General features: G+C 40.2%; 1 protein-coding gene across 2 annotated transcripts; it reads right to left on the bottom strand.

The window, feature by feature from the left end:
* Positions 1 to 558: 558 nt before the first annotated feature.
* On the bottom strand, positions 559 to 24,581 carry LOC118805935 (zinc finger protein 497-like). 2 transcript variants are annotated; one of them, XM_036567117.1, is made up of 7 exons: positions 24,524 to 24,581; positions 17,506 to 17,698; positions 10,115 to 10,958; positions 9,130 to 9,679; positions 6,482 to 6,579; positions 4,217 to 4,692; positions 559 to 3,644 (listed from the first exon to the last, which is right to left on the bottom strand). In XM_036567117.1, exons 2-7 carry the CDS (start codon positions 17,635 to 17,637, stop codon positions 3,120 to 3,122), a joined length of 2,625 nt encoding a protein of 874 aa, XP_036423010.1. In that variant the 5' UTR covers positions 17,638 to 17,698; positions 24,524 to 24,581; the 3' UTR covers positions 559 to 3,119. The 2 variants fall into 2 exon arrangements, with proteins under 2 accessions (XP_036423010.1, XP_036423011.1); XM_036567118.1 differs by having other exon boundaries at positions 17,506 to 17,647.
* Between the last annotated feature and the right edge of the window lie 12 nt (positions 24,582 to 24,593).

Here is a 24,593-nt window from a genome sequence, read left to right as displayed (position 1 = left end):
AACGTAAATTTAATTATGTCAAAGTATGCACTAGACAAGAACCTAAGTAAGTTTGGACCTCTTTGCTACCATACCCTCTGGTAAATAATTATAAGCTATCTGACACTAACTAAGAAACTTACTGGTTCACAAAAAGTAAACTTCCAGCTTGTGTGTGTGTGTGTGTGAACATCCACACACATCAATACAAACACAACTGCAAGGTCTAATCACTTTTTGAACCTACAGTCAGTCATATCAGGCCTACATACAGGAAAAAGTTTTTTTAAACAGAAAACTTTTTTTAAACAGTTTTTAGTTTTGTTCTAACCTAGTGGTGTCCAATCTTATCGGCAAAGGGCCAGTGTGGCTGTGGGTATTCATACCAACAAACCTGATCAACTGCTTGAAGACCGAGACCAACTGATTAACCAAATAGAATCATGTGTGCTCCTGCTTGTTTGCAATGAAAATATGCAGCCTCACCAACTCTTTGTGGATAACATTGGACATCACTGTTCTAAACAGTTTAGAGATGTTACGTTGAAGTTGGAATCCAAGAGCAGAAACATTAAAATGTTAGTTTTGCTTAGATAAATTTATTTTATTAGATTATTCAGATTCAGAGCCCTGTTTATAAGGCACAAACAGGTTAACACAAAGTTTCAAAACTTTCATTTTTTCTATGCATCACAAAGCAATGTACAAAATGTATGTGTAAATGACTGAGAGGCTAATGTTTATGGCTTCCTTTTCAGCACATTCTGCAAGAATATAAGTGAAACTTCACACGGTAAAGCTCAAGAGCTGAAAGTTGAATCTGAGGTTTTGTGTCACAATGGAGACTATTTCAGATTGAGACCATTAAAGAGAAGCGTGATTTCTTTATGAGTCTGTCTGTTACCCCAGGGCCCTGGAGGGAGAGTTGATTAGCTTTGCCATTGGTGTGTATCCCTGTATTTTTCTTGTCTCTTGGAGGTTGTCTATGCTAATCTCATTTCTAAAGCTACAGTACTTGTTACTGTCGCTGGCAGCACTGGCCAAAAGCTGTTTGCTTTTATTGGCTTCTGACAGCCTCCTGCTGGAGTTGCTAACATACCCCATTTTGAGGTGGAAATGCCTTTTACTTTCTGGCAATTAGCAAAACACTAAAACCACCAAATTACAGAGTGAAATACTAAAGTACACTGATTGCTTTATTGGAAGCTGAAAAAGAAATGGCTACCATTTTTCTGTCATTCACCAGGCCCACACTGTCAACCAAGCTTGCTACACATCGAACCTGACATTGGAGCAGTCGCCCATGTGATGCGCTGCCTCTCAAGCCCAGCAGCCCAAGTAGAGGTTAAACACTCTGTCTCACCTATTTACCCTCAGCCTTCCTTCAGTCTAAACAAGCATCGCTCATGCCTCCTCCCCTGCCGCTCGCCTCCTGTCACTTCCATCACATCAGTGGCTATCATGGTGACGCAGGCACCATAACCTACAATGCAACAGAATGGACACAAGCAGACAGCCAAAGCACAGCGAGTTTTGGAAGACTCACATACTCATGAATTCAATTGCACATAAGCTTTATGAACTAGCAATGAATAATTAGCATTAACGCTTGTGTTGCTAAGTGTTTATGATGGCATAAGGTAACTGCCGCCATCTGCCCCCTGAGGAGAGCTCTCAGAACAGTTTGAAAGGGAAGCAAACTGTGAATAATTTGGAAACAATCCTTGTTGGCCTATAACTGTTTCAAGTAATGCTGTCTGGCTAAAGTGATGCTCCAGTGATAAACATTGGAGGGGATGCCTCAGTGCCTCAGGGCGTTGTTGGATGTTGTCATTGCCCAGTTGCAAAACCCTCCCTCTCTTTTTATACCTCTCTCTCTCTTTCTTTTTCTCTGCATTGCAGACCTGAGCTTGGACACAAGCAGGGGGCTAGCTAAATCCAGGATCTGCAGCACTTTGAGGTCAGTGTGTTGGGCATTAGACGGAGGAAAAGGCTGGCGAGATTGACACCATTAGGCTTTGGCTGGCTCTCCAGAACAGCTGCCAACCATCCACATATAGACACAGCCATCTCATAATATACACCCCCCCCCCAAAACAATCTCCCCAGTCGCTCAGTATCCAAGGTGATACGACCGGATCAGTACTGGAAGAAAAGCTGGCTGCAGTACTTGCTGTACTGAGACTCTGTTTGTCATAGAAGACATTTTGTCATTACGGTTTGAATGTCAGGGATCCTTCAAGCAAATTATATGAAAATGCAACAAAGACAAGTGATATATTGGGCTGACTAATTTAGATTTACAAAGGAACAATGTAAATTAATCACTGCCCATTGACTCTCCTTTATCTTTTTGCCAATAAAACCAATTAAATTGTCATGGGCTGAGTAGTAATGTATTACAAACCACTACACCGTAAAAAAAAAAACAAAGTACAGTTTTAACACATTCAAAGATGATGTATATAATCCATTCATTTATTCACATTCATCCTAAATGACATACTTGTCTTGGAACTGTGTCTGTGACATTGTAATTGAATTAAGCACATTTGATACCATCCATATTGAGTCTTCCATTGTTCCTGTTTCCTTATGGCCAACATCTTGACTTTGGTTTATATATTATGGAGCTCAGAATCTTTCTAGATTTAAAATGAGATGAACAAGAAGGTTAAAGAGAGGGGCACCCTTCACTATGACTATCATGACCTAGTTGAAACTCTGACATGGTTCAAATTTCTCGTCTTACTCTGTTCCCCAGAACCAACACATTTTGATCCCATCTTAAAACATCTAGCCATTAATAAAAATATATTCACTCAATTCTATGGTTCAATTTACAACATACAAGCTACATTGTTATCCTTTGTTAAAGCTCAGTGGGAGAAGGACCTGTATACATGTTGTCTTTATGTAAAAAGTATGATGTAATCCAATATAAGATAAGGTTAGGCTCCATAAAATCTACCCAGAAACAGATTCTACTTCTGATCGTTGTCACCAAACTCATGCAACCCATACAACTTATCTGCCCATGAACTAATCTGGGCCAACATCCTTTCTTGTTCCTTTCTGTTCTGAGCTGAGAACCAAGAGCCATTTGAGATGGCTAAGATCTCTACTTGGTCTGTTGATCTCTATTCATGGTTTTCCGCAACCACTACCTCTACGGCATGATGCAGGACAGGAGCCAAAACCCCTTGCTGCTCCTCCCTAACCACAGGCTGTAGAAAGACCAGAGGTGCAGAAGAAGGTGTGACATTTTGAGCAGGATTAGGGCCAGTATCTTGAGGCATGGTCTCTGGTGCTTGGACCAACAAGATAGTGTGTACAGCAGCTGGACCTGTGGATACTGCCCCCACCCCAGCCTGCTGTTCTGCACTAGCCATCTCCATGGAAGCAGCAGTGGGCTCAGTGCCCAAGGCTAAACCATGTGTCTTGCGGTGCTTGCCCAGGTTGGAGAGCGAACGGAAGGCACGATGGCACACTGGGCACTGGTAGGGTTTTTCTCCACTGTGGGTACGGGCATGTTCGGCCAAGCGTGCGGCCAGTAAGAAGGCCCGGCTGCACACGCTGCACACAAAGGGTCGTGTCCCGGTGTGGAGACGCTCGTGGTCCCGAAGGTGAGGGATCTGCCGGAAACGTTTACCACACTGACCGCACTGGGAAAGAGAAGTGGGGGTAAAAGAGAGAGAAGAGAAAGCAGAGGAGAAAGAACAGGAGGAATAACAGAAATGGGGACAAAGGGAGGGGGGGAGGGTAATAAGGGGAGGAAGATAGAGAGCATGAGAGAGGACGCTAAATCATACCAGAAAAATTGTGTACATTCTAATCTGTTGACCTTCTTAATGTATTTTTATTCCAAGTATTTTCTTTATATACTAAATTCTGCTTTACTCCAGGTTATGGATGTCATAATCAAAGTTTTGTTGCCCTCAATCCAGATTCAAGCACGAAGTATTGATCCCAATTAATATTGAGTCCCCATATTATTGAGAAAGGTGCTTACTTTACATATAGTGAAAATACTGGCACTACAAATATTAGAGACTGTGGGGATGCTTTCATTTTCCACTTTAAAATAGTTCTGTACTGCATACATTTAAACCACTTGTTAACTTGAAAATGTGCCTCATTAAATCAGGCATAACACAGCCAAAGCTGTTCAGTTAAAACATGCTTTGTATGCCTCAGCATTCAGTTAAGTCCTGATAAATAATCCGTGGCCTCTGACCTGAAAGGGTCGCTCTCCTGTATGAATCCTAAGATGTACATTAAGTGAAGAGGCAGTGGTGAAACTTTTCCCACAATGCTGGCAGTGGTGTGGACGGGGCTTTGGGTCAGCTCCGATGGCATCGGTTTCAGGGGTCGGTGAGCCATGGCTGAGCATGTGCTCCTGAAGAGCAGAGCTGGAGGTAAAGCGCCGTTTGCATGGCAGCAGTGGGCAGCGCAGGGGCGTCTGTCCAGAGTGGGCGAGTCTATGAAGGTCCAGTCCTTCCTGTGTCACGCAGCGATGACCACAAAGGTCACAAATCAACTTCCCTGTTCGCCTGTCCCCACCGGCGGTCTTCTTTTTGGCTACTCCCAAAACGGAAGGGTCCACCTCTTGACCTGAAGCCTCCCTCTGCTTGCATAGTGGCAGGTGAGTGTCTAATGAGGTTTGGTCTAGGAACTGGTCAGAGCAGGAAGGGCAAGTAACTGGCTGCTTTCCTGAGAAGTTACAAACAGTATATTACAAAAGACAAAGACTTCTGTGGAAACAGATAAAAGAAAAACTGGAAAAAAGTCTTTTAGTCTTTATGTTTTCATTAGGACTGCTCAATATGGACCCAAAATGCAATGTCTGCCAAAACTGGATGCTGCAATGACGATATGAGAAGTGATAAATGATAATATTAAAATACTGCCTATGACAGCATGTGCAACAAGTACAGACTTTTTTTTGCTGCATAGTAGCCTTTACACATTTCCCACACAACACTGGCAGTTAATTATTGTGTGCATTATCACACACACACACACACACATTGATGGGGGTTGGTGCTGGAGCCTAGTTGTCCCAGCTGTCATTGGGCGGAAGGCAGGATACACCAGGACAGGTCGACAGTCCATCACAGGGCAGTGTGCATTATCAATAGGATTAATATTATTAGGTTAGTTAGTTAAGGATAATGGTGGTCTGGATCTGTCTAATGAGATTTTACAAAAACAAATACAATGGCCAAATTCTTAAATAACACACACACACACACACACACACACACACACACACACATATATATATATATATAAAGCTATAGTGACCTTTTTATTTGCTATATTTGCCAGCTTCTCATTCTAATTTTCTGTTCAACCTTAAATGATGTGGCAGTTACATTTACATGTAGGGCACAACTTTCGAAAAAGAAGCTGGCAAATAAGAAGCCAACGTCAGCCTCGTTTCATATATGCACAGCAAGGAATGTTTTGCAAATGTTACAGAAAAATTGTGCACCCCCACTTTACCTCAATGTCAAACCATGCAAAATAATAACATGACTGGCTCGCTTTCATTAGTAAACCTGAAAGACAGCAGCCAATGGCGTGGCCATACAAGCCTATTTTCCTACAATTGCTATATTAGCCTGACACCCGCTGATGTTTCGCGCTGCTTCAAAGTGCCTTAATAACAGTAACAAAGCAAGACAGAGACGACATAAATCAGTGGCTAATGGGTCAAGCGGAGAGGCAGCAGCACTGCGCTCCAGATCCATCACGCATAGCGGAACAGGGCAGGCAGCACTGGGCAAGCAGTAAGACAAGCGGAGCCTGCAGGGCATGGGACAACTCAATGTTTTCCGCTCCGCTACATCTTCTCTTCGCCTTTCCCTCTGCCAACGCCGCTGTTTGCGCAGAGTGGGTTTGTTTTATTTTCTGGACAAGTTTGCGTTTATTAATGCAATTATGCCGAAAAGCGGTGAGGTGGAGTTGGAGTCTCTCCCTCAATCTCACTTAACTTCCCATCCTGGTTGAACAAGGGCTAAAGGAGGTTACAGGCGGTGTGCAGCTGCTAAACGTGTGCGAGGGCAGTTCAGCAGGCATGCAAGGAGGTGGAAAGACATGCTACATGCAAACAAAGGCAGGTAGGAATATTTTAAGTCGTTTTATGCACACTCAAACACACAGCAGACACAGTGGGGCGACTGTCATGAGTAGACTTAAAAAAAAAAAGAACAGCTTCAGTTCACTTAGGTTGAGTCACACACACGCATGATGTGAACTGCGAACTGCATTTGCGAATGCAGCACATCTCCCACATAAACAAACAACAAATATATCCACAATAACTGAGTCATCACCTCAACCCTCAGCTAAGGCTTAACCTCTCTCACTCACTAACAACTCACATAGCACACGTATTACGTAAATAACACCTAAATTTGTCTTAGGCTTGATTGATGTTTTTTTCCTCACTCTTTCTTTTTGACAAACACAACCTTCACCTTTATATTTAACAGACCTTGGTGAAAGAGTGCGTGGAGCTGCAGACTCTTCTTACGTGGAAAGGACTCCCCACAGATAGAACAGGAAAACGGGTACTGCCCAGTGTGGACAAACCTGCAAGAGTAATAGGAACCAATCAGATTCAACAGACCCATTGGTGAAACAGGGTTTCACTCAGTAGACCTCTAATGTTGTGATGTCATTTATTTTGGTGTCACACCCATATTAGGAACTCCAGGTCTAAGCTGGTTTTCTCTACAGGAAAAATAAATGGCATTCGTGCCCTGTGGCGACCAAAAGTGTTCTAAACATGATGCATTTTACCATGCATGCGTTTTGACCCCAAATATTATTGGATCCTCTGATTTACAAATTTGTTAAAGAGAGAAATGAATGTTGCTACATGCAAGTTAACAATCCTGTGCCATGAACTTACTTCATAAGACTCACTAAAACACCTGGAACAAACCAGGAAACTTTGTCAAATGTGGTGGTTAAGCTGCTTTGGCAAAAGTAGGCTACAGTTTGAGCAGCTGATCTTGGTATATAATAGTGTTGAAGTTACATAGTGGCAGGCATGGGCTGGAGGTTAGGGAACCAGCCTTGTGACCGGAAGGTTGCCAGTTCGATCCCCTGAGCCGACAGTTTGTGACTTATATATCTTGAGCAAGGCACACAACCCCCCACCGCTCCCTGGGCGCTGTGGATAGGGCTGCCCAGCGCTCCAGGCAAGTGTGCTCACTGCCCCCTAGTGTGTGTGTGTTCACTAGTGTGTATGTGGTGTTTCACTGCACGGATGGGTTAAATGTGTGAAAGGTGAAATTTCCCCGTTGTGGGACTAATAAGGGTCACTTAACTTACATAATTTCAATATGCAGGAGTGTTAACTTCACTGTAAAAAATGGTTCATCAGATCACCCTGAAAAATTATTTTATGTGGGAAGTAAATTATATGGATTTATTCAACCTAAATAAAACTAAAGCATGCATGTAGCAATATTCGTATTTTGATTCTTTAGCAACCTAACCAGTGACAGTTGGAGGAAAAATATACACAGGACATGCGTATTTTGTTTATCATAGGTCACAACAGTGGTGATTTTAAAAAAATGCCAGCATTTTTTCCTCTAGAGAAAACCAGCTTAGACCCAGAGGGCCTGGTGTGGGCATGATGTCAACTACAGAAAAACATGAATTTAGAGATCTATAAGTTACAGTTAAATGTCATTTCTGTCTCTGGTGTGTTTTACTGAATATTCATTTCCCTTTTTCATTTAACTTTTTTCCCTTCTGATGAGGACTTGGAGGGACTTAATAAAGTGGGAGTGAACTGCATGGAGGCATAAATAGGGACTATGTAACATCACTGACCCTTTCTACCCTCCCTACTCACACGTGGTCAGCTGAGGACGCAGAGCAACTCAGTGTGAACGACACTGAAGCCAAGCAGCAGGGTAACGCAATTGGGCCTCCTTGCCATGAAAGCTAATGAGACATGACGCTTGTGGCATTACTTCCGCTTACGCACCCTAATTTATGGGCATACGCCCGGCCTGTTGCTGGGTCATGTCCGCATGGCTTGGCTGGGGCAGGTTTCCCTTGCCAGTGCTTATCTGTGCTGTCCCAATTTGTATGTGTGTGTGTTTGGAGTGGGTGTATAGGTCATGCAGCAGACCGTGGCTTTAAGCTGGACTAGAGTGGTCAAGAACCGGAGAAGTCTATTCTAGGTTTTAATGCTTGCATGACTTGGCCAAGAAGGGTAAGAGTCATTCTTCTATAAGGGATGAGGAGAGAATAAGGACAAGCATAAAAGTTTGACCAGTTTTCAATGAAATAAAAAAATAAATAAATCAAGACTCCAGGTGCATATGCAACAACAGCCATGTATAGGCTAACCTACATTGTAAATCATTTCAAACAGTTATATTTATGTTGCACAGCTTTAGCCTTGAACATAAAAATGTCAGTGGTAGTTAGCCTATGCTGATTAGTGCAGTGCACAGCTTCCATTGAATTTTTGTCATCTAGCTAAAATATTTCACACCACTGGGCTATGGTTAATGGCTGCATCATGATCAATGTCAGGCATCTAATACTGTCAAAAACCCAACAAGAGAGGCTGCTTTAGTAATTAACATGCTGTCTGGCAAAATATCACCGCTTTTTATTGTCAAATATGAAAAGTCACAGCCTAATCCTTTTGCACATAGCAGCTCATTTATAGCCTGAAGCCTACATGCTATTTTAGGAAGCCTTTTTAGTGATACATGTACCTGTATTATTCCTAAAGATATCATATTTATATTATATCATTATATTTCCATATTACACATAATACACTTATTACATATTCCATATTGCATATTTTGTTAAGTTTTTTTTTTCTACTTGCCATTGTAAATAAAGATTTGTTTCCTAATGGCTTGCTTTGTTATAACTAAATAAAACAAGTTATGAAACCAGAAGCCAACTTGGCCGGCCAAATTTTTCAAGCATGCACATCCCACAACAGGGTTTGTTAGGACCAACACTCATCATGATGGTGCCTATGCAGGTTCTATAAATATCACCACTGCTTTGCCAGTTATAAAGACAGTAAGCAGACCACAATCATTATACCACTTGCTATGCTGCCCAGAACAACTGCGAATGCAAAACACTCACCTGTGCACCAGAAGCTGTGTCCGAGTGCGATACTTATTTGGGCAGTCTGAACAGACAAACAGTGTTCTTGATGTCTCTTCTTTTCCTTTACCCACTTCCGTCTTTTCTTTGCTGCCCTCTAGCTCCCCATCTATACCTACTTCCGTCACAGGCTCTTCGCTGGCATGCAGCAGCTGATGCTTCTTGAGTGTGCCTGATTGAGTGAAGCTTTGCCCGCACTGCTGGCACATGTGGGCTTGCCGGGTCGTGTGTGTTTGGCGATGGCGGCCCAAGTTGCTCTTGGGGGCAAAGGTCTTGTGGCACACCTCACAGAGGTGTGGCTTCTGGCCACTGTGTCGGAGCATGTGGGCGTGCATGTGGCAGCGGCGCCTGAAGACCTGGCCGCAGGTTGGGCACGGAGTTCTGGAGCTGTTTTTTGTAGCAGGTGACGTAGGAAAGGAGGTTTGGTTAGAAGACGAAAGTAAAGGTGAGGAGGGTTGGGCCGATTCAGGAGTAGAGACTACTTGCTCATTAGGGATGCCTGCAGGATCCTGTGACTGACCTGTGCTACCTGGGAAAAACATCAAGACATTTCACTATTGTTACTGTCATAAGATGTTTTGTCCCACTTTTTTTAGACAGCCTAAATTAATTATCTATATATGTTTAAATTATTAACAATCTGTCTGGTGAAACTCAGCAGCTTTAAAGTTAGGGTTAGTTTAGGACAAGGGCGAGGGTTAGGTTTAGGATTAAGGCCAGCGTCAGAGCTAGGGAAAATTAAGATGAATTTCATTTTGGTGCATCGCTAAACAAACTGATACACAGACCTTCTCCAATACAGCTTTGGAGATCCAGTTTTCTGGCAACAGGGATGAGTTTTGTGCCATTTTTCATGCAGTAAAAACAATGCACTACTTAAACATTTGTGAGAATTATCACATTCCAGTACAGTATTCTTACATTCCTTTCAAGCAAAGAGTATTCCACATTAACAGGTCCCTACCTGTGATGTTACTGAGGGATCCTGATACAGGGTTGGTGCTCTGGGCTACTGTGACAGGTAACCCCTCTCCTTTCTCTCTGTGCTGTCGTCGGTGGTAGAGGAATTGTGTAGTGCTCATAAACTCCTGGCTGCAGACAACACAGCAGTGCAACATACGCTCAAGACCGTGATGGGTGCTGCGGTGAGCAGCCAGTGCTTCCTCTGACTTAAAGCCTGAGCCACACTGCATGCAGAGGAAGGTGTCTGCAGGAGTTGGGCCCAAGGTACCAGAGGCAAAGCCTGCAGCTAGAGAATCTTCATCTGGTTGGTTCCCAAGATTCTCAAGAAGTTTGTTGCTCTGCTGGGTGGAAGTTCCATTTTTGGTCATTTCTCCATGACGTGGATCAGCTTGAGCACTGTCCTGTGGACCAGGCTTCATCGTCAGCCTGTCCACTGTCTCAGCCTTTGTTCCATTGCCTTCCTCTGTATCCGTGGTTTGACAGTTACTTCCCCTCACTATGTCTCCGTTTTCAGAGTATTCTTCATTCTGTCTCTCACTTGCTTTGGGTTTCACCTCATCTTCACCTCCTTCTTTCCCCTCTGATACAGTGACACCACATAAGCCCAACTTGATGTGCTGTTGCCACTGATTAAGAGAAGGAAACAGAGTATTACATTCACCACACTGGTAGCGGATGAGGGGAACAGGAGGGGCTCTCTGGGTTTGGTTGTTTGAGTCTCTGGGTAGATTCAGTGAGCTCGTCGAGGTGGTGCTCTCTGATCCATGGTTTGAGGGCTGGGGGCAGTTAAGGCTGGGTTGTGCTTGGGAGGAGATAGGTGATTTGGGCTGGAAGTCTGGAGGAGTCTGAGAAAGTAAAGTCCACCGAAAGATTAAGATTCAAATAATAATAATAATAATAATAATAATAATAATAATACGTATTTAGCTATAAAGGGGTTTACACACTGAGCAAATTATTGAAAACATAAAATGTTATGGGTCCTACTTTCATGGTCACAGCACAAACATAAAAATCCTGATGCAAAATTCTGCTGCCAAGTGTGAGTATTTGAAATATTTTTTTGCATTTTCTTGACTTTCAAGGCCAGCACTAACGCAGCTCAGTTGCAAAAGTGTGTGAAATTAGAATGAATACATTATCAACAGGCATGATAAGGTGTGCTACAGCGACACCTGTTCAGATCACTTCCTCTCACTCCCTTCAGGAGCCAAGTGTGAGCCTGCAACACAGTAACATTTTCCCAACAGCATCTCTAAAGAAAACAAATTCTCTCAATTACTTCTATAGATGTAGATATAGTGAAAAAACTGTAATTTTACAGAGTTTAAATTAATATTTTGGAGGTAAATATAAAACTGACGTAACTTCTTATTAGTTTCTTCTTGTGTGAGGGTGGGTTGCACTCATGTGAGGGTTCGTGTGTGAGCTCTGGAGGTCAGAGCATTTATATTGGTTAATTTCTTGCCTCTGTAGTGATTATAAATTTGTAGAGTCTGAAAGTGGCTTATTGCTTTTATAATTTTTTTTATTTATATAGCACTCTACAATGCACTAACTAATACAAAGGCAATAAAGGAAAAACAGTGGGAAATTAAGCCAAATAAAACTTCCAAAATAATAAAGAATAAACAATGAAAAAAGCTGAAACAGATAAAATCACTAAATTCTACAGTCAAATGCTGCAATTAAAAGTAGTTCATTAATAAAAGCTGCTCTTGTCAGAAATGCATTGCTTAAAGATGCACAATGGAACTTTGTCTCTTCTCTTATTTATTAATGGGGTGAAATTGCTTATTTATATTGAAGTGAGTGCATATCTACAGAACCGAGTTGTAAGAAACTGGACATGTCTTTACACCTGTGCATGAAAATATCACAATGCATTAGTGTTTGTGGGAAGAGTGGGTCTGAAGCAGCAGTAGTGCAGCACAATTTTAGAGTGAACTGGGTTAGAAAATCAACCTGCGCCAGTGGATTACAAATGCCACACCCCCTGCTGCGCCACTCCACTCACAGCAATTGGGCACAGATGGGCAACCAAAATAGCAATACACTGGTATTTTAATAGTATATCTAAGAGTAAGTATATAATGGTATAGTAGTAGTATAATAGTAAGAATTAAACAACTTGCCCTGAAACTAAGCTTTTGCTACACCTTTGCAATGCTTTGATTTATAATATACACAAAGGGATGACAAAATTGCAACTCCTAGTTGATGTGGCTGCTCAAACAGTGATGTATCCCTCCCTTTTGATTTAGTTTTGTTTTGCCTTCTGTTGCAATGTTGCAAAGTTTATGTTCTATTTAATTAACCCAAATTAAAGCCCAATAAAAAAATAAATAAAAAACTGCTGACTGGAACCCATTCATAAAACTTCACAGCTATTGTAAATTCAGCACCTGTGTTTTCTAATGCAAAGACCTGTTTAAATTCTCTATTGCTTATAAAAGGATTGTTCCTTCAATCTGTTAAAACTTTAATGGCATTTATTCACAGAGGGAAAATCGAATAACGTTTGGATTATGGGAAAGAGAGGTATATGGGAGGTGTGTGCTGTTTGCAAGTCTGAAAATGTGGCACATTAAAACAAAAATAACAGTGTGTAACCAATTCAACCTTGTAAAAAACTCCCTGCTAATACAGTGAAGAAAAGACAAGAAAAATAACACCTTCAAAACCAGCTTAAAAAGGTCTACTGCTGTTAATGTCAATTCTTAGCATGTTACAGTGCACGTCCGTGTAATTTGTGAGCCTGTTATTACTTGTACTCGTAGAAAGGTAACAATGAACAATTTAAAGGGGAATTCCACTGATTTTTCAAAACATCTATATAACTCTGAGATGTAAACAAATTCATTTAGTGTGGTTTAACTTCAGTTTCTTTATAGTGGTGGTCAGGGCTGGGAGGGTTACTAAAAAAAAATGTATTCAATTACAGATTACTGATTACCTGTTAAAAAATGTAACTGTAACTTAACCCAAATTATTTCTATATGAAAGTAATGTAATCTGATTACTTTCTGTTACTTTTGGATTACTTTTCTTTAATAAAAGATGTATAATTAAATTTAAAAAAAAGCGAAAAATAATTTCATCAAGACTTTTTTAAAAAAATGTAACTTAACACATGCCAAACAAAAACCACACTGTTTTATAAAGCAAAATGATAGAGTACAGGTATAATATTGTGCCTCACAGAAATGGTCACTGATCTCACATTTAGTAAAACAGCAAAACTAAATGAAGCAATATAAGGAATTTTGTATAAGGAGTTTTGCTCCCCAGGATAAAAATTGAGTGATTTTAATAGGATTCTTTTTTATCAGTACACTGAGACTAAAAGCTCTTAGAGGAAAAGTAATCAATGTAGAAAGATTTAAGACATTGGATCAAATGCAATATAGTTAAAAACCATACTTCTGTCCTGAGACTTTTTTCTTATTTGCCTTATTTTAATTAAAATTTGTTGTTTATCACGCTGAAATTAAAAGATCAATCTGGTATAATTTTTTTGAGATCCCTCTTCAACAGTAATCATAAATCAAGGTTATTCTAAAAACGCTACCTGTTAGTTAGCTGATCGTCTTAGTTACACATAATTAGCATTTACACATGTTAGCATATTGACAATCATTCTAAAACTACTGAAGAAAGAAATCAAACACGTGAAAACAAAACTAACTTAGCAGCTCAAGAGACTTAATTCGCTCTCTGTTCACATTTCGGACAGTTTTTTTTGCAACTGTAACGGATTACAGTTACTTTTTATATCATAATTGCGTAAAGCTGTTACATGTGTTCCATTACTACCCAGCCCTGGTGGTGGTGATAAGAACCAGGGGCCGTGATGTATACAGCACATATATATATTTGTTTCCATTTCATGTAATAACTTTCTGTGAGGGAGCTTTTAAAGGCATTAAATGCTTAGAATGTTTGCTTTCTATCACCACCACTTTGAACAATTCTGACTCTGAACAGTGCATTTCAAATCAAAACACTCTAAATCACTTTGTTCACACCTTAATGGTCTAATTCCGCAGAAATGTAGAAAAAGCGACAGAATTCCCCTTTAACATTACCAGTCAGATAAATATCAAAGGTGTAAATGATTTGATGTTCTTTGCCACGCAAAAGATCTTTAACAAACAAGATTACAGTTTGAATAGAAATCACAATTGAGATTTAATCTGGTTCAGATACTTCGTTTACTACAGCAATCCCTGCATCATGTAAACCAAGCTACAGGTGCCTCTGTAATTACACACGCAAATGCAGAATGCTGATTTAGACTGCAATGCAAACACAATAAGTAATCATATTGGTTTTGTGCCACTGGCTTCACCAAGGCCCAAGTGTGTTAGTTTAACATTCCCTATAAGCGTTAAAGCATGGTCTAATTCACTATTTACATACCCTGAGAAAATTCCCCGTTGAGCTAGCACAGCTGTGCTGTTTGATCATGCTACGCTGAGAACATTTTAACTGTCTGTTTATGTACCCTAGAGGTACACAACTCCTGATTATACCAACGCATCTGTGGAAACTAATTATACTACAAAATGAAGAGCAAGAAGATTTCTATATGATCTTTTGATAAGAGGCACACTATTTGCATTAAGTCTTGTACAATGATGTAAAAAGCCAAGAAGTGGTGATGGATCATGTAGCAACTGCAGTGAAAGACCCTGCTTTTCTTTTTAAATTTACTTCATCCAGGGAATTCAAAATAAAACCAAACATTACAAAACAAATACAGCTTCCCAGCATAGCAAAATTAATGCTAGTTAACTTTCTCATGTTAATGCTATTTTAAGAGTCATTTAGGAGGTGTGACAGTTAATATCATTCCATGTCTTCTGCTATCTTGACAGGCAAGTTAGCTCTATTAAGATGTCAAATTAAGTAGCAAGCTGACAGTGCATTGTATTTGTGGTAAAGGTTCTTATTCTATACTCCATCTAATTACCGTTTTTCACATCTGCATATGGTCATTTAGGTCCCATTCACAAGGACATCTTGGTATCCATCAAAAATGCACCGCTGGCATTGATTTCAATAAGAAGAGTTGATGGACAGCAGACACGAACATATGCAAAAATTAGACTCCAGTGTCCATTGAAAAGGTGCACTGGAGTTAAACTTTTGACAGAATGTACTCTGATTTGGCCATGCGTCCAAAAATAAAAGATGGTCGGGACTGGCGCTTCAGTCAGTCACGTCAGTGAAGAGCAGAGTGGAGAAAGGTGTCAAACTGGGTTCCTTCTGGGTCACAACTCTACAGAGATTATTGTTTTCCTTCTTCTAACACTCTGAGTTTAACTTATAAAGGCTATTTAGCTGATTAGTTGAATCAGGTGTGTTTAATGAGGCAGAATGCTAATCTCTGCCGAGCTGTGACCTTGAAGGGACCCTTTTTTCCACTCCAGATATAGAGTAAAATGGAAGAGAAACTAATCACTGCTGTAAACTTACATCTAGAGCTGTACAATCAAATACAGCCCCAGCGAACCCACTACAGGCTGATGCAGCGTCAAAAAAGCAACTCCCTAAATGCAATTCAGTTATAATAAACCTGGAAAATGTACCTGCATGCTTAGAAAAAGTTTCAAAAATCATTTCAACTTTTGCTGCAACTGATTTCTGCTCACATGACTATTGGTCAGATGGGCTGATTACAATAAATCAGCAATGTGCATCAATGATGACAACCATAATGTCTTTTTAAATGCAATGTTCCTTCAAATAATTATTTCTCTACACTTGGAATAGAACAGGAAACACTCAAAACACTGACTTGAAATATATAAATATTAAAGCCATTGAGCAGGTGCATTTACTAAATACAGGGAAGTCAGGAGATCAATGTAACGTAACGCTGTCAGGACAGCATAATATGTTGTTTGCTGGATTGAAAAAAAGCTCACAGCATCACATTTTTAAACCATCTTAGAGATATTTTTTGAAGCTCTTAAATACAATATCCTGACTGTTTGCTGGCATGCACATTAATTTTCTCACAGGTCTGTTTTTCTTGTAGGCTCATTTTGTACATCACTGGCCCCTAAAAATCATGCGAAAACAAGTCTTTTTCAGAATGTGGGGGTACAAACTTGCACGTTATATTGAAATAATTACTGTAATGAAGTAGTATAATGCATTGCAGTTACTGACTTAATAAAAATGTTGTTACTTGCATTACACACAAGTCTCTACATAGATTATCCTTTCCTGCCTTTGCACATAATTTGTGTGTGTGCTACCTCTGAAAGCTGACTGTGTGATTTTGATTGTGAATATGAGCATCACAGCACAAGCACAGGAAGCACTGTAAACTTGCAATCAATCAATCTGTTGAAGCTTCTACTCATGATAATGTGTAGCAAATGGATTAAGATCCCCTTGGTGAAGAAAAGAGAGCAAAAACCTCACCTAACCAGGCCAGACTCGATTTTCATTCAGAAATAGCTCTGCAAACTTTATAATTTATCTTTAAAAAATATTTTAGCTGTTTTTAAACTGCTTCTACTGGCTAGTTTCAAGTAGCACTATAAAATGACTTTGATCAAGCATTGCTGGTCATGTCTTGTTCAAATCTAGTGACAGTGACATGCCTTTTATACAGCGTTTATTGTGATTATTTTTTTCTAAAAAAAAGGACTGAACAGACTGTTGGGTTTTCTCCTTGCAACTGAAACAGATTTGTGTGGCTTTTAGAGCGTAACGTATAAGTAAAGTAATAAGCATTACTGAGATTACTGAGATTGTTCCAGGAAGCAATTCCATTACAGTTTAAAACAGGGGTGGCCAATCTTATCCATAAAGGTGTAGCTGCAGGTTTTCATTCCAAAGGAACTAGAGCACATCCGATTGCACTTGTTAAATCTGTTGGTCTTAGTCTTCAAACAACTGATCAGATGTACTCATTCTTTGTTGGAATGAAAACCTGTAGCCACACCAGCCCTTGGCAGAAAAGACTGGACACTCCTTGTTTAAGAGAAGCAATTACTAATTTGTCATGGATTATTATTTTGCATGTCAGCCAAACAGCCCATTCCTGTCAAAGTTGGTGGCTCAAAGCCACAGAAATGCACCAGATCCCTGATGATAGGCAGAAGTCTGGCTTGTGAGAAGACCTAGCTAGAGGTTGTAATTTGCCATGAATAAACTGGTGAGAAAACACGGTTTAAAAAATCAAAAGGAAAAAGAGAGAGTACTGTCTGTGGTAACTGATTGTTTGCTACAAATGCAGCAGATGGAGATTAGGTTGACAATATCTGAGTTTTCCTTCGAGGTGAGGTGAGACATGCAATAATAGACAGGATTCAATTACAGTGAACTACATTAGAGCCCCTGCAGAGCCAGTGAGGTCATTTGGTGCAGTACCTGAGCAGAAGCTGTGGTACTACAGTTCTGTACTATGAGGTAGCAGGTGAGGTGGTGGGCCAGAACGTCCTCCAGGGAGGCAAAGAGTTGACGACATGAAGAACACATGTACAGGGAGGTGCTGTCAGCCATCCTTCAGGGCCTATTAAAAACACACACACACACACACGCACACACACACACACACACACGCCTACACAGTGCGACACAGATTGAAGTGAGAATGGCAGAATGGGTATGTGTGAATGACTGTTAGAGTGAGCCACTCAAAATAAGACACAGCCATAAAAGAACTGGCTGCTTGTACCAGTTCAAAGACCCTATCACATTGAGCACATGCTCAAATGAAATGAATGCAAGCGTGCTAGGACTCCCTCAGGAAAAAAGAGCTTGGATTGTGTGTGTGTGTGTGTGTGTGTTTGTGTTTGTGTTGATAGACACTGAAGACAGATGGCCGTTTAGAAACAGTGGCAGTGGACACCAATCACATATGCAACACAAAGGCAATGTCTGGTAGGTAAGAAAACATAATGAATCAAAGTGTATGAACTCAATGAATCAGCATATCAACTTTGGTAAACATGGTGCTTTAGTGATATCAAATCACACATAGAAGCACCTGGATATTTGACAAATTAAAAGCTTTACAGACGCTGATAGATGTAATTTCCGCAAGCAACGCAGGCAAAAAATGATAAACAAAAGAGGTAAACAATACAAAATCAGCCTCAAAGGGGATATGAAAGATCTTAGATATGTTCCGCTCTATTGAATGTTCCTGCTATGAGCCACAATTGCTGATATATCTATATCATATGACTCAGTTTTATAGATCTCTGATGTAATAGCAATTTGTTACAGTCATTGTAGATTGCTGACAACGAAGATAAACTGAGAAAACTTATTTCACATTGGTCCTTATTCACCAAAAGGTGCGTACGGTCTAATTGAATGAACGCACACAATACACACATAAAATGAACGCACACAAATTTCACAAATTCTGTTATTCATCAAATTTATCTTTGGTGTATCTGTACGATTAAACTCATGTCTGGTAGGAGTATAGGTAAATTTGAGGGTAATAGATTAACCACCTGAGAAAAATGTTTGTTTAGCGTTTGACTAACCAAAACTATTATTAATCATCTATAACACCAATAAGAAAGATAAAATTAGAAAATAACAATAATACTAACATTGTGCACATGTATCCAAAAAAGTGGACGTATGTATTTTACATGCACATTGATATGAAGAAATGCTGAAACTATTTCATGCTCCATTCAGAGACATGTAACATAATCTCACTACACAGTCACATCATTCAACTGTCTTAAATAAACTGTGCCAGACCTAGGACTTCAGTTCAGGCCATAAATATCAAAAGTCAATTAAAAAAAAACAAAAAAACAATAAAAACACCTCAATTACAATGTTAATACTGCTTTCATCCCTGTGATAACACTGATGAACAAGACCATGTTTGTTTTAGATTTAACACTTGAAGACACTTGAAGCTTGTAGACGACATTCCATGTTTTATTTGAAGCATTTAAAATATATTAACAACAACAAACTGAAAGCTTGTTAGACAACGGTTCATATTCACAGTCAATGATATATCTAGAAGGCTTCCAGAAGGATAAGACTGGCCTTTCCTCACAAAGTGGTCCTACCCACTGAAAATCAAAACTTGATTTGTTGATTCTCGCATCATTTCCTAATTATGTTAATTGTTATTCTGATGCATCAAGCCTTCTATCTAGTGCCTGAAGTCCTCCTGGAGACTGAGAGATAATAATGTAGAAAATAAATTTCCTCTTGGATGTACCAAGAAATTAACACCATTGTTGCCATCCAAAACTTTACAATGAAATAAGAGTACTGATACATTTTTTTAATAAAGATGAACAAAAAATTACAGACATCAGGCTCTATTGCAAGTGTCTGCAAGTTTTGTCGATGATTTTATATGTCTAAGACCATGCAGTCCTGTGTTTTAAGATGTACAAAAGTAATTCTAATTGTCTCACTTTCAGTTTTCTTTTAATGTGTAATGTTAGTCTATGCTTTGAATCAGCCCCGAGATGTAGCCTGGCTTCAGAACATTCTCTAGCAGCACGAGGAACGTCTTTTTTTCTTACACATATTCATGTTTGCTAAACTGATAAAGTCAGCCAAGTGGCAGCCTTCCACACATAGAACGGCTTCTCTCTTGAAAGATGAACAGGGGCTTAAGATATTTTTCCACTGTGATTACATCAGTTAAATTAATAAAAAGCAAAAAAGAAAGCACGGCTACAATAACCTTTAGGCAAATTAACATGGTTAAACTTGAGCTGTTTTATTGTTTGAACAGGGAGCAATTTATAGGCTGTAAATATGTAATTTACTAAACCTACAGCAAAAACTACCAAACCTTGCCAAGAACAACCAAACCATATCAAAAACTACCAAACCATACGAAAGACAAAGCTACTTTCTGACAAAGACTAAAGTTTCTGACCAGAGAGCATGCTTATTTTCTCTGGTTTAAGTGGGCATCTGGTTTAAGTGAACATAAGGTATGGCCTACCAACAGCATTTAGGGGTCCTTTTTTCTGCACACTGAAAACACGCCCTGCAGAGTGCACAACAGTATCATATATGTTTTGTGACGGCTATCAGTGATGCTGCAAAAGTTGCCAACCCTGGTTCTAGAGCACCCCCTGCCCTACACATTTTAGTGTTTTCCCAGTTCCCACTTTGAATCACGAATGCTTGTTAATGAGCTGATTAGTTGGATTAGTTAATGAGCAGGAGAAACACTAAAATGTGCAGGACAGGCAGTACTCCAGGACCAGGGTTGGGGACTACTGGACTAATGGGACTGCAATGTCACACTGTACTTATAAACTACAGCATTACATCCCAGAGATTCTGCTAGCATTCTGAAATAATAGGACAGTAAAGGAATGTGACAATTCATTAATTACCCCAGTTTTCAAGCCATTTTAGGAGCCAAAATCCTTGTTAACCTACATTTGTGCACTGCCAGAGTGTTTGGGGCACTTTGCATTTCTATAATCTACCGTATTTCCACCTGAGAGCCTGCAGGATGACTCAGAGAAAGGATGGAAGGATGGAGAATGATGAAGGATGGGGCGAGTGGGTATCAGGTGCCTGCTGAACCGGCGCTGATGGAAAAGCAGGGGAGGCAGGACTGTGTGTTCAGGCTTTTGGCAAGCTTAAACCAGGCTGGTGTGCCGTGCCTGATGGAGTCCCCAACGGCCTCATAACAATGCACAGACTTTGAGGATGCTGTGGGGAGATGGAACCGCTCTGACTTTTAATCCTTTAAACACTTTTGGCATGCAGACATGCTCCCGAGCAGATCTTCCTCTACTGATTAAACTGAATTGGGAGGGGGTTGGCAGTTGATGTGCAGTTCATTTCTAGAACCTGGAAGAGCTGGTGTGAATGGAGGCAGCCATGAAATTATCAACACAACGGGTGCTTCATGAAGAGATCTAGGCTAGAATGCTAGAACCAGATAGAGAGATAAAGACTCCCTGACAAAGGCCCATTAAAATCATAGCACTGCAGAAAACCACTGGGAGGGGGAGCAGGTGCATCTTTTGGCCCTCTGTAAGTAAAGGCTTGTTTTATCACTTGTGCAATGTTGCCCCCCAGTGTAAATGGCTGCACGTCGCTGAGTACAGTTGTCCACACAGCAATCAAGAGAAGAAAATGACAAGACTGTTGAGTAAAGAAACAGTTATTACTAGTTATTACTGTAGACAATAGCTGTAAATACATGGTTAAATGTGTAAATACATGGTTTAATGTATAAACACAGTTCCAAAAAAGCTAGGGCAGTAGGAAAAATCCAAATAAAAACAAATGAAAGCAGTGATTTATAAATCTACTTTGACCTGTATTTGAACAAAATCAGTACAAAGACAAGATATTTTTGGTAACTTTTTTGTAAATTTACACTCATTTTGAAATTGATGCCTGCGACATGTTCCAAACTAGTTGGGACAGGGGCAGTTTAGGACTAGAAACATTGAGAAATTTTCAATCTTAAATAGGTGATGCAGTCATGATTGGGTATTAAAGGAGCATCCGGGAAAGGTCTAGTCCTTCATGAACAAAGAGGGGTTGATGCAGGCCACTTTGCCAAAAATGCATAAGCAAAAAATCCAGCAGTTTAAAAGTACTGCTCCTCAACCAGGGATTGCAAGGGTTTTAGGCATTTCACCTTCTACAGTGCATAATATCATCAAAAGATTCAGGGAATACAGAGAAATCTATGTGAGCAAAGGGAAAGGCCGAAAACTACAAATCAATGTCTTTGTCAAAGGTTCACCCACACGGTATTACATTAAAAACCGGCATGTTTCTGTGATGGATATCACCACATGGGTTCAGGAATACTTTGACAAACAATTGTCAATAAACACTGTTTGTCGCTGCATCTGCAAGTTGGAACTGTACTATGCACAGCAGAAGTCATACTATTTTCTTTCTGGAAATGCCACTGACTTCTCTGGGCTCAACCTCATCTAAAATGGACTGATGCACAGTCCACTGTGTACTTTGTTCTGACAAGTCAACGTTTCAGCTTATCTATGGAAATACTAGATGTCATGTTCACTGGACCAAAGAAGAAAAGGACCATCCAGGTTGTTACCAGTGTAAAAAAACAGGGTCTTTCATGGTATGGGGCGTATTAGTGGGCAACCTATACATCTGTGAAGGCACCATTGACACTACCTCTGCTACCTCTGCTGCCTTTTAGACACCATCTTTTTCAGGATTCCCATGCTTATTTCAACATGACACCACCACGCCACATTCTGCATGTGTTAGAGCAGTAAAGCTGTTTAATCAGAGTGCGGAGTATGCTAGACTTGCCTTCCTGAAATCCAGAACTCTCTCCCTTTGAAAACGTGTGTCTCAATATACAACAACAAAGGCCCTATATGGCTGCACATATGAAGACTTGTACAACAGAAGAATGGCAAAAGCTATTGCTTTTAAAACTGGATCTATGGGTGTCTTTAGTCCTAAACGATTATTAAGTGTCATTAAAAAGAAAGGTGATGTAACAGTGTTAAACATGCTCCTGCCCCAACTTTTTTGAAACTTGCTGCAGATATCATATTTGGAATGAACGTATATTTACAAAAAATGTTCAAAAGGTTAAACAACAAAAGCTGTGTTTTTGTACCATTTTCAATTTAAAGCAGATCAAAGAAGGGATGTCCACAAACATGTAGTCCACAAATATATACACATATATATCTGTGTATATATATATCTGTGTACATATATATATATATTACACACACTAAGTGTGTAAGTATTCTAAAAGTATTCACCGCTGTGCGGAGCTCAGGGGCAAGCCCAGTCAACAGAGTACTCTGCGGCAGACGTCTGTGCCAGGCATTACACGTTTGGAGTGCATCTCCGTGTCAAAGCAGGTGCATTTCGACAACGGAACAGATTCCACAAAAATCCGCATCTGAACTGTGACGAATTTGTCTGAGATGTTTTGCAAAGCATAGGAGCAGAGTGGATCTTTACATTTAACACCACATCACACATCCGATAAACACATTTACACTTACTGCGCTTCATTTTGGAGAAGAAAAAAGTCCACCAGGTTTATTTCTTCCTACTCAGCCCATGTAAACATTAGCAACATTAGCACTGGTGCCCTGAACACTACAACAAGGACAGAGACACAGCATCCTATGAGGAGTCCATTTCTCTTCTTAAGCAGAACTCTGCGATGACAATCTCCAGGATTGTGAATACACCAGTAAATAAATATTTGTCTTGGAGCTGAGCATTTTTAATCACAAATTTGAGTAACTCTGTCCTGCTGCTCTGCCCACGTTCAGCCTCCAGTTCAGTTTTACTTCCTTTTTTGATTGGTTACCTCTTTAAAAGTGACATTAACTTTTCAGCTGGAGTTGAACTTTTTTAAACTAGATCGAGTGTAAACACTGGTAAGGCTGTTTAGTTTAATTATTTGTGCACTTAAGAACGCAGCGATGATTTCGGGCAGTATCAGCCATTGTTTATAGCGCGACCGGAAGCCGTTTAATGCTTCTATTTACTCGAAAGTGTGAGAGCGGCAGGAAGCCACGCCAAAGTTGTTTTCAGAGAAGAGCTTTAGCAGTGTTTGTTTATTTAAGGTGGAAAAACGGATGACGCTTTGCACTCTTTTATTTTGTGTTGTATAATACTGAGTTCGTCTGGAATTAAACAACGACACGTTTGGCTCCCAAAAAATAGCACCAGCAGAAGTTGGGGAAACTGAACTCTTAACGAAGCGTTCCGCTCATCGCTGCGGTCTACGGAGCGCTGCCGCTAACAGAATTTTTTGTCATTGCGGTACTACGGAAACAACAGAATATCCGGTTTGCCGCCGTCCGTCTTCCGCAAACATGTGAATTTACATTTACAGCATTTTAGCAGACGCTCTTATCCAGAGACTGACAGCATTACACTATGCATGCAGTATTACACTAGATGTTGAACCACTGCAGTATTATACTAGATGATGGAAGCACCAAAAATATTCTATGGTGCCCCATCAGTCCAGTGAATGCAAGCTCCAATGCTCCACAGCCCAGTGTTGGGGGACTTTATACTCCACTAATCCAGTTCACTTGTTAGAAGGGAGTTTCGATAGTTTAGGGAAATTATTTAGTACAAGGAATCCGTAGGCTGTGTAAAACATTATGTCCTGATTAAATATAATTTCACGATCTGATATACAGCAATTCGAACTCGCTACATTGTGTGTTCGGACTTGGAGGACTTAATCTGACGCGGACATGCAGCTTTCTATGGTGTAATGGCCGCTCATTTCTGCGGTGCTGGTATCTATGCTCCTTGCCAAAACAACGACGACCACCCACTCTTTACTTGCAGTCGAATGACAAAAAGGTACCCTCACAAAACATTTACTTAAGACATACTGCGCCTTACAAACAATCTAACATGGAATTTTACTCACTGTAAATATTCCAATCTCACACTCTTGGAAGAAGTCGGAGTGCACGTTTCAGTAAAACGCAAGCGGATTG

The sequence above is a fragment of the Colossoma macropomum genome, unplaced genomic scaffold (assembly GCF_904425465.1).
Source record: "Colossoma macropomum unplaced genomic scaffold, Colossoma_macropomum, whole genome shotgun sequence".
Taxonomy (NCBI): domain Eukaryota; kingdom Metazoa; phylum Chordata; class Actinopteri; order Characiformes; family Serrasalmidae; genus Colossoma; species Colossoma macropomum.
Note: the sequence above shows the minus strand (reverse complement) of the source record. Positions and strands in the feature narration are given on the sequence as shown.